Here is a 10,911-nt window from a genome sequence, read left to right on the forward strand (position 1 = left end):
TTGCATTTTCAAAGTTATTTCTTTTTGATGACAACACTGCTGTTTCACTTCTACATTCTGTTTTATGCTTCCTCAAAGTAATTTTCTGATCTGAAAGTTATGACTATAGGGAAAGGAATATCAGTAATTGTAGCTTACTTAACGTTGTTTTTAGAATGTGAGATTTAGGCTATGGTTTGTATTCGCTGAACTACAGTATTACTGTTAATCAATGCAGTATTGAAAGTAAGCAGTGTGTGGTTACTTGAATATCAGGAATGCTTGCTTGTCTGACAAGAAGAAATGCTAACATTTGAGGTATATTTTCACAAAACCAGAAGCACTGATTTCACTACATAGCATTTAGTCCACATGCTTTAAATATTATATATTTTTAATTGCATACACTCTTGTAAATTCTATATCATATGTATATGGGATTGAAAATTTGCTTATATGTTATAGTCTAGTAATTTGTAGTATCTATTGTAATTACAGTACAGCATTGAAGACTTGTCTGCTAGGTGGTAGGCAGCTGTGGTCTAGAAATATAGTTCTTTATAAAGCTTTTCACTCTGACATTCTAATTCCCCACTAGTTTGATATGGTAGAGTCTCGTCTAACAACTATAGATCTTTTATAATGGAGGCATTTCTTCACAAATATGGATGAGGAATTGATAATGCCTAAATAAGATTGTCTATACTATGGGTCTGACAACAGAACGTAGCCAACTTCTGGGGAACTATATTCAGCAAAGGTGCCTTTTTTCCTGCTGTTATGATGGATATTTGTATTAATCTTGAATATTCTCATAACCTTTTGCACATTCACTTTCACACAAGAATATATAAAATATTAATCCAATCGCACCATCAGGCAGATGTCCACAGTGAGTGCATCTACATGTGCCCCTACAACACTGTTGTTACTGCACCACCATTTAGTACTTTAGGAAGTAAATAGCCATTACTGAGCTGTGCTGGTAGACTACAGGTATTTTTAGCTGCTATGTCGCCCTAGCAACACGCTATAGCGAGGGAGTGCATTGCTACCGTGACATAGAAACAGCGTCATGGTTTGTGCCTGCTGATGCTACATCGCCATTGAGTGTTGTTATGGTGACTTAGCATCACATGTAGATGCACCCAATGTGTCTAGTTCTCAAAAATAGTTAACTTGAGCACGTAAATGAGACTGGGAACAATTCAGTCATTTGTGCTTATATAGTAGTAAGAGGCAATATTCATACAATACTTCCTCTGTGCCAAGTGTTTCCTCAACTGTTTTCTGTGGGCATGCTTTGTGTGTTATAATACCTCCTTCAGGGGGTTCGTTTCTACAAGAAATGGGCTGTTCTATACCTTTAGGTTGTGAACTTAAAAGCAAAACAGGTTTAATCCTAGTGTAATTACTTGGAAAGGACACGTCTGTAGCATCTTCATATTCTTTTGGAAGCGATGGTGGTGATTCAATAGGTGATATCTTACTCTCTGAAACTGTACAGTACTTGTAGGCACCTTCCTTCTGGAGTTACAGTGGGTTGAATTCTCATTCCCAGCAATCCCAGGGTACTCATACACCCACAATGAAAAAGGTAACATACTTTAGGTAATATAGCTTTAGTTATCCATGACATAAGGCAGGGATGGCAAACTCATTTGGCCCCACAGGCTGCCACTGGCACAGGGCTAGTCTGCAGGCCAAAGCAGGCCCCTCAGGCCAACTCCATATCATGGGTCCAGCTGACAGGGTTGGTCCAGTGCAGGTGCCCCATACAACATGTGCCCTGGACCAGCCATATGCATGGGGTTGGAGCTGGTACACATGCTGCAATTGCAGCTCCAGGCCTATGCAACATGGGCAGCACTCACTGGCCCTAGCCCTGGCCCTGAATGTGGCCAGTCTGGGATGCGTGGTGCATGTGGCATCCATGCCAGACTGGACTCCTACTGGATTTGGCATGTAGGATGCTCTGTGGACCCAGTCTGGACTAGCCCTGGATCCAGTACAAAACATTAGGCCGGTGCAGGTGCCACATGTAGCATGTGCCCCAGATAGGCCCTATACACTCACTGTGCAAAGAGCACCAGTTTTAACCCTTTGGGGCATGTGGCACATGGAGCTGGTTTGGAGCATGTGCCATATGCAGCATACCTGCCAACCTAACCCTGCACATGGGATCCAGCATGGGTAGCTGGTCTATGGGCCTAATCCAGACTGGCTCTGGATCCAACATGCAGGGCCAGTCTGGTGTGGGTACCTCATGTAGTGCATGTCCCACAATGGCCCAATGCTGCGTGCAGCCTGTGCCAGATGGGCTCTGCATGCAGTTCATGGGGCCAGAACTAGTGTATGTTGCATGTGGCACGCCAGTTGGAGACCCACAGGCAGCACTGCAGATAAAATGATAGGGATTTGTGGGCTGGATCAGGCTCATGGGCCGGAAGTAAAGAAGGATGCAGAAGAGATGGGGCCTTCCACCTTTTAGCTCAGTAGTTAGGGCACTTGCATATAATATACAAGGCATATTGGATACATTGCACTGGGAAAGTCTCTACCCAATTGGGAGTAGAAGCCAAGCTAGAACTTAGCTTAGGGTCTTTCCCCTTTTAAGGCTGTATCAGTCTCACGCACCATCTGGCTTGTACTGCTCCTGGTATCCCATATCTCCCTCTTCTGGCTATCTAGTGGGTCAGCTTCAAGGGGTGAGGGGTGGTGATGAGGGATTTGAACAATAGCTAGCTTGTGGCCTAGTGGTTAGAGCACTTTGCTAATAAACAGCAAATACAGGTTTGAATGCCTTCTGGATGAGGTGGGCCCAGAACCTGGATCTCCCACTCACTGGGAAGTATCCTAACCAAGAGACTAGTAGGCTGGAAAGTAGGACCTCCCCTGCCTCCTATCAATGGTTGTGGTTTATGCTAGACTCAAATTTGGGGATTTGATAGGCGGGAGCATGTGCCTTGGAAATTCTGCTTCTCCATGCAGTTGCCTGGCTGGAGCTCAGGCCTACTGAGCATGCACAGTAGGCTAGCATGGACTATGCTGAGTTGCAAACTGATACTTTCAGACTTTCACAGTTTGAGTAAAATCTTATTCATTCTATCAGTACTTCCACTGATTTCAGTTCAGCTGCTTACTGAGTAATGTACTCCTTAACACCAATAGCAGCTTTCTCCTTCTACTGTCTTCAGACCTTTGTTCACATCAACTTACATACCTGAAACAATCTTTGATCTACTGTGTCAGCTGATTACTCTTCAAATTTCTTCTCAGCACTTCCTCCCTTTATATGAGACCTAATGGTACTAATTCTATGTTGTTTCCTTATGTGTTTTATTTAAAATATCTCAACCTAGTAACTAGCCCTCAATGTAAAAGGGTAGGAAAGCAAAGTGTGTTTTTTCCATTTTTATAGTGCTTGCTGTGACCACCAAGGTGGTTTTCCTACTGGCAGGGCAAAACCACGAATGTGGCAGGGGGTATTACCCTGACTGAGGTAATGCATAGTTAGTCTCCCAATTTGACTTCCAGTGGGAAGATCTTGGCTATACACTGACTATGGAAATGGGAGACTCCTCCCTAGCTTGCTCCTGTGGCCATATGGCTGAGGGCAAGCGAAACTTGGGGGGCATCCAAGCCCCAAGTCTCTGGTCTTGGTCCCGCATGTAGGATGCCCACCAAAGGATATGGAAGTATCTGAAGCCCCAGGCCGGGGTGGAGGATGCTTGCTGGTAGCAGGGCTGCATATGGTTCTTGAATGACTCACACAGATTTGGAATTGATTTGGCTGATTTGACTTGGGACACGAAAAATTTTCCCTTAAAAAAAAAAAAAATCTTACTTCAAATTACAAAGTCTTTAAGGCAGAGAACTCTCTGTAAAGTGCCATGCACACCTATGACACTATTTCAGAGCTGCCTAATAAAGGTAGTAATAAAGTTGTCACCTTTATATATTTTCTAATTTTGTATCATTTCAATATATAATCTATAAATCCTGGTGTAAGTCAGTTCATTTTTTGTTGATGTCAGCGGCTTCCCACTGCTTAACCTGGTCTGTATCAGCACATTGTTTAACATTTTAAGACAGTTGTTGAAAGAATACAGACATGACCCCAGGACTAGCCCTCAAAAGACTAGAGATATGATGATGACCTGATGTATTAAAATCTTACAGCTGAAAAGAAATATTGTATCCTGCTTCTTCCTTTGTGGGTCCATTTGCAACCAAATGTAGGGGGGCCAAGACATGACTATCAGTAAGTGCAGGATGTTGTGCTAGAGGTTCTGATAGCTTGCTCTGTAGGACTTGTATGTACAATCTACTTGGCATGGAGGAATGTGAATAATTCACTAAACCTGAAGTCTGACACGAGGAATTCCCTTGAATCCCCCAACCTCAATCCCAGTGATTAGTCCAGTGCCCCTTTTTGTCCTGTTGTTTGTATGCTTGCTTTCCTACATTTTTCTCTTTCCTATGTGTGATTGATTTTCAACATTGCTGTGACTGGCATTTCCTAGAAAATTGATGTCAGGTGCAGTCATTAATCACATTGCAAAATTGTTTTACAACATTCCTTTCAACTTTTAATTATTAGTACTTTAAAATCAAATAGCTGCGGTATTAGTAATGTATTTGTCGGTTTTGCTGAAAACATTTTTAAAGAGCAAATATATTACTCAATACTGTAATGAGTAAAGCATAAACTCACTCAGAATATTAAGTACTGTACCTTTACAAATCAAGAACAATTAAATTGATGTTTAGTCAAGCTGTGAATGAATTTTTTAAGTGCCTTTCTCTCAAAACAGTGTGAGGTACCAGTTCTGCCTGACTAGAATAAAGATCTCATTTTCCTTATTGTACTTTTGTAATAAAAAAATCAATTATATATTAATATAAGATCAATAGACTAGGTAATTCCAAAATATTTGTATTATCATAACTAATTTCTTTTAGGAAATGAATATATTTTCCTTTTTGATAAAAGATCACATGGCAGTTTTAAAAGCTACTGTTTGTTTTAAATTCATGTAAAATACTCCACTGTTATAAATGAATTGGACAAAAATATAATTCTGTTTTCCATATGCACTTTCTACAGAAAATATTTCTTCTGATTACTTTTTCTTTTAAATCCAGGCCTAGTGGGTGGTAGAGCTAGGTGGGAGTAGATCTGATCCCTGGAGATCACATTGCATATTTTGCATCTGTTTCCATATCACACAGACAGAAACAGGACACCAGCGTAGCGATAATTGCAACCCTGACACAGTCTTCTTTTCTATAGGTAGTTATTATATGGTTCGTACACTGTTGCTTATGCAAAAACTAGGAGACTGAGAAAGGTCAGTAGGATATCTGTACTTGCTGAACCCCTGTAGATGGGGTCTCCTGGGCCTCTGGATAAAGCTCTAGGACGTTCTGGGATATCGGATAAAGCTCCATTTACAGAACTCGCTTGAAAAATTGAGGTGTCACTCAATGTATATTGTGATTGTCTGTCTCTTCCTTTTGAGAGAGATAGTTAGATGTGTTAGAAGTTAGGCAGAAGGCTGGCAGGGTGACACCTTTGAAACTGACTCATTCAGAGCAGCATGAGCTTTCATAGGCTACAGCCTTCTTTGTCAGATAGCTGTAGTCAACAAGGGTGCCTATACCTGTGCTCGGGGGTGGGAGGCGGCATTTTTAATTAACGCAGTTCCCGGAGAACAGTTCTAAGTAAAACACTGCAGCACCATGGGTATTAAGCATCCACAATTGCAAAAGTGGCCATGGAGTGCTTTAACTAAAGTTCATTCAACGAGCTTTTGTTAAAGCGCTCCGGCAGCCATTTTTAAACCCACAGGAGCTTACGCACATGATACTGTGGTGATGCTAGAACGTTCTAATTAAAGAAATTAGAACTGCAAAAGCAGACTGTTAATCGAGTCTGCTCCGACACGTTCTAATTAGAACGTGTTGGAGCATGTGTTTAGGTACCCCGAAAGCTCATGCCTGTCTGAATGAGTTAGTCTATAAGGTGTCACTCTGTCTGCCTTTTTTCTTTTCTTTTGAGTTTTGATAGCAGGGAAATTGTTAACATTTGATTGTCATTGCCAAGCTTCATATGCAATTCTGTAGAACTGGTGTATTTCACACCTGATGATAGAACAAATATGATTACAGTTTAAAGAGCCTGAACAAAATCTATACTATTTGCCACTGAAAATAGATCTTAAGTGAAACTTTATAGGTGTAAATGCTTCATGTTCGCAGTCTGCAAGGGGTAAATATTGCTCTTAAAATTGTTTGAGGTTCTCTGCAAACTCAGGCAGATGTCATTCTGTTGATTTACATCTCGCTAATATTTTGAAATCTTTCTTTTTGGACATCCCTACTTACACAGGCTCCCGAGTATTTCCTTCATGAGGTGTACAAAGAGTTTTCCAGGTATCTGGGAAATCTGTTATGGACCTTAAACAAAGGAAGTAGTGTGGATCTGTTGTTTCTGAATGTCCATTCTATCTTCCAAAGTCCAGTTTCTTTCTTTGACTATCAGTGTTTCCTCTTTCGTAATAGGCCATAACCAAGTTTTTAAACTTACTCCTCTTGGTGTAGATTAAAACCTGTGATGGGCTTTCAGAATTAAATGTATTGTCTTGGTTCTGTTTTGGTTTAAACTATAAAATCCCTTGAACCAGGCTGGAAACAAAATGTAGGGTCTCCCTTTGGCTCAGTGATACCTCAAAGAGTTTAAACAAAACAAAATCTTTCTAACTTTTCTCTCCAAAGCTGTTTCTTGAAGAGACTTCTTAGAAAGAAGGAAAGCATGACCTTATTGAAGTCAGTGATAGTTTTGTTATTGACAATCCAGAGGCCCAACATTTCTCCTAAAGTCTTTTCAACTGAACAGACCCCCAAACTCTCAAGTTTCCTCTTCTCCCTGTGGCAATTTAGCTACCTAGTCATTCTTAGTAGCTCTAAGATGCAAGCCAGCAGTCTACACTAAGATGCTTGTTTAGTGTACACTAAGCAGCCTAAATCTGGGGTGGACCCTGCATGTGCAAGCATTTGCTGCTTGTAGGGAGCAGGCATAGCCAGTCGAGTAAGTGGCAGGCAGGAGGGGTTGCTGGTGGGGGTTAGTAGGTCCATGGTGGAGCTACCCAGTCTGGGGGAGGTGGAAATTGCCCAGTCAGGTTCAGGGGGGTTAAAACAGCACAGCCCTGGGACTATGATGAGTAGCTGTGCTCTTCTAGCCCTGGGGCTGTGCTGTGAACATGTTCAGGTGTTCACTAAACTGGGTTAACCCCTGCTAGATTGGGTTAACTTCAGGCTGATATAAAATTTGCTTACCTTTGTGGTGAACTAACTTTAGATTATGCATACCATTGTTAGGGCAATGTGAGAAAGTCCCCAAGTTAAGACCTGAGAATCAGACAATTTAAAAATTAGTTTGAACAGTGTGGACCATAGTTTTAGCAAGAAATGTTTAAAAAAATAAACATTGGGAACACATGGAAAACAAATACTGAAAAAAGCAGGGAGAGGGAAAATAATAGTCAAGGGAAAAGGAAATAAGAGCAATAGGGGGAAATAGGAAGGAGCAATAAAAGCAAAAATGATGGAGTACCTGTTTATCTTGGGGGGGAAATTGATACAAAACTATTGTATCAAAACAGCAATAAATATAAAAATAGACTTTGCAAATAGGAAAGTGAAAGTTTTGATTAGAATAAAATATTTTATATAAGTAATTATATTGATTATATTCATTTTAATGTGTTTATATCTGTTCTTTATATGTGTCTAGTGGGAACTATGGAAGTGTGTTTGAAGTCTTTCATTGGTATATGTAGGCCTTAGTAAATCCAAATGTAAGCCGTGTTTGGCTGGATACTGCTTGAATAATAGGGGGGTTCTGTAAGGGCACCTAATCTTTTTTTGAAGCAGAAATTTTTGGGCTTCAGAATTTTTCTTGTGTTCACTGGTAAATTTCATAAAATGGTATTGGTAATAATGTTAGTTGTTTTTACAGTTACAAAGACCTAAAATAAATTGTCAGTTACTACCTCTTCAACCAGCAGGTTAAAAATCATTAGATGTGGCTAAATAAGTTGAAACAATAGGCAATCAACACCTGCATTAATTGTGAGCATGGTAGAAAGGTACTTCTTATTAATATTTCTAATAGTTACTGTTTAAGTCCTTGAAGTTGCAGGCTGATCATTCTTCCAGAAGTTTTAAAAATTATGCTTTCCGCAGGTAACTTAACCTCATTGAAAGCCTTGAATCTAAGGCATTGTCCCCTGGAGTTTCCACCTAAAGATATTGTACAGAAGGGACTCCAGTCCATTCTGCGCTTTCTCCGAAACGCTGGGAATGGAAAAGCAGAATCAGTTACTCTAGGTATGTATGATAATTGCTTATCTACATTACTTTAACATGTAATTAACTTATTTGAAAAATGTGCTGGAGTTATTCATTCCCTCTGTAGCTTTGTGTGCAAGCTGTGCAATCAACTTTTGTATCAAGAAAAAATTAGACATCAAGTCCTGAAATATAAACACAAAAGGAAATTAATTTTTATTTTCTTTTTTAAAAGATATGCTTTATAGTCTTGAAGGGGGGAATGTGAATTTTATGTGTTAAGAGATAAAGAGAGATTTGGGGCACATTTGCTATGACTGGAGCAAGAGAAAAGGATGATGTCCTAGCTGAGGCAATTCTGATAGACTCTAGGGGAGACCTGGTTAGGTGTATTAGTCAAGATGAAAAATTACTGCATACTGGAGTTTGGTAAAGGGAACAAGAAGGAAAGGATAGTTTGTGGGGATATTTAAAAGGAAGCAATAATGGGCCTTTATAAGAAACTGGATGTAGGGAAGGAAGATTACACTGAGATTGTGAGCCCGAGAGAAGGAAACGATAGTAGATGCAATAGAGATAAGAGGGGCAAAGGAAAGGAAACAGATTCAGTAAGAAAAAAGAATCAGACTAATGCTTTGTGGTTCTGTCTCTGACAGTGACCACTACCAGATGCTTTGAAAAGATCCAAGGAAACCTGTAATGGACAGTTATGGAATAACTTATGCATAGGATAAATTTCTCTAACCTTCCACAATCAGCAGTTAGCTAATGTCCTGATGCATAGGGGACTATGCTCCTTAAAAATACGTATATATTATTTAAGGGAAGAGATGGAATGCAATGGTGAACACGTGAGAGATTGTTTTATCTTTTACTAATTAATTTTAATATTTTATCTGTTTTCAATGATGCGTCTTGGTTTTATTGCAAGCGTTCCTGAGCTTTTTCTGGGGAGGTAGCAAAGAAATCAAATAAATATAGGGAGGGATTTAAGATTGAGAGAGAAGTCTGGGAATCAATCATATAGGAGTGATACGTGAAATTGTAAAAACAAAATTCATCAAAAATGAAAGAGAGTAAAAGATAAGAGCCACTGAAGGAAAAAATGCCATGTGGGTTCAGTGATCACAAAGAGCCAGGATTTTCTTGTACATCTACGTATAAAAGACACATGCTCTAGCAATAACATGCCCTTGCACTAAATGCAAAGTAAAGTATCAGTAATGAAGTATTACTACAACTACCTGCATTTATTGTGCCTAAACCCGCTAGAATGGTCAGAAAAAGGAAATCTGGAATATAGAACCACAGATAATCTAAATCTGTTTGCGAATGAGCATAAGTAATTTAATGTACAAAAAACTAGAATTCTTGGTTCCAAAATGTTACCTTTTATTAGACAAACTGGAAAATGGCAAGAAAATTGTCCTTTTCTGCAAGCTTTCTGGATTAAAGTCCCTTTATCAGATTCTGGGAAAAGTGTAGATGGTACAAGATGGTAAAAAATCCCCCTAGGTAGGAAATAAATTTCATTTTTGCACCAAGGGAGCTGAAGATGGAAGGCAGTCCCTCTGGGTCCGTGACAGTATATAATATAAGCTTATATAAACTTCCTATATAAATACAATAGCTGAAGAAATTTTTTAGGATAATTATTTTGCTACATTAAAAAGCCAAAACAGATTAGTGTGCTTTCAAAAATGGATGGGGTTCTCAGATATTGTACTGTGCAAAGAACACAGATGGTTATTTTGCTTTGTGAGCCATAGTCCAAATATTGTTGCACTTACTACTATGGAATAATAACAAAAATAAGCCCAAGATTACAATTTTAATTTTAATCAGCAGTTAATACAGTTATTTAAAAGTAGTAATCATAACTTGAGCTAAATCCTATTTCATTTTACATGCCTAAATGACATGTATGCAGCTTTGTAGTGCCTGGCACTTATGCACAGTTGGGGTTCTATTTTGCCCTGCATGAAATTAAGCAGGAAGAAGAGAGCCCTCCAGTGTTTTAATCAAATAGCTAGTTGTTAGGGCATTTGTTTATGGAGTAGGAGATCTTGGATCTAGGCTCCCCTTGCCTAGAGGAGGTTTGAATCTGTACATCCCATTTCCCAGCAGAGTACTCTAACTGCCAGGCCACACAGTAGGCATTGCCCAGGCTCCTCTCTGGCACTCCTTCTGAATCTGACTTGTTGCATTATTTAATATTCAGTGGATACAGTGGATAACAACAGTGGTGAAGTTTGTGCCCCACTGAAATCAGGGACCCAACCTAGCATTCAGGGTTCCATTCATCTCACCATGCCACACACTCTCTACCTTTTGGTCCTCCTCTTTTCGCCACAGATTTCCCTCTCCTGACAGCCTAGTTGACCAGCTTCAAGATTGAGAGAGAGTCTTGAGAAATGGCTAACCCACTACTTGATGATTAATATACTTTGCCAGGAAGTACAAAATTCAGGTTCAAGTCCCTTCTGGGTGAAGGGGGACTATGCACTGCATGCCCTAACCATTGAGCCAGGGCTGCCCAATTTCAAAGCATCTGGGGACTGCACATTGCATGAGTTG

General features: G+C 39.8%; 1 protein-coding gene across 5 annotated transcripts in view; it reads left to right on the plus strand.

The window, feature by feature from the left end:
• The window catches only part of LRRC27 (leucine rich repeat containing 27), a 95,070-nt gene that overhangs the window by 32,386 nt on the left and 51,773 nt on the right, over positions 1-10,911 (plus strand). For all 5 annotated transcript variants that reach the window (XM_019503017.1, XM_019503019.1, XM_019503020.1 and 2 more), the window contains exon 5: positions 8,230-8,373. In XM_019503017.1, coding sequence (XP_019358562.1) covers positions 8,230-8,373 — 144 coding nt within the window. The remainder of the gene's footprint in view (positions 1-8,229; positions 8,374-10,911) is intronic.

The sequence above is a fragment of the Gavialis gangeticus genome, unplaced genomic scaffold, assembly GCF_001723915.1.
Source record: "Gavialis gangeticus isolate Ggan-Ray unplaced genomic scaffold, GavGan_comp1, whole genome shotgun sequence".
Taxonomy (NCBI): Eukaryota; Metazoa; Chordata; order Crocodylia; family Gavialidae; genus Gavialis; species Gavialis gangeticus.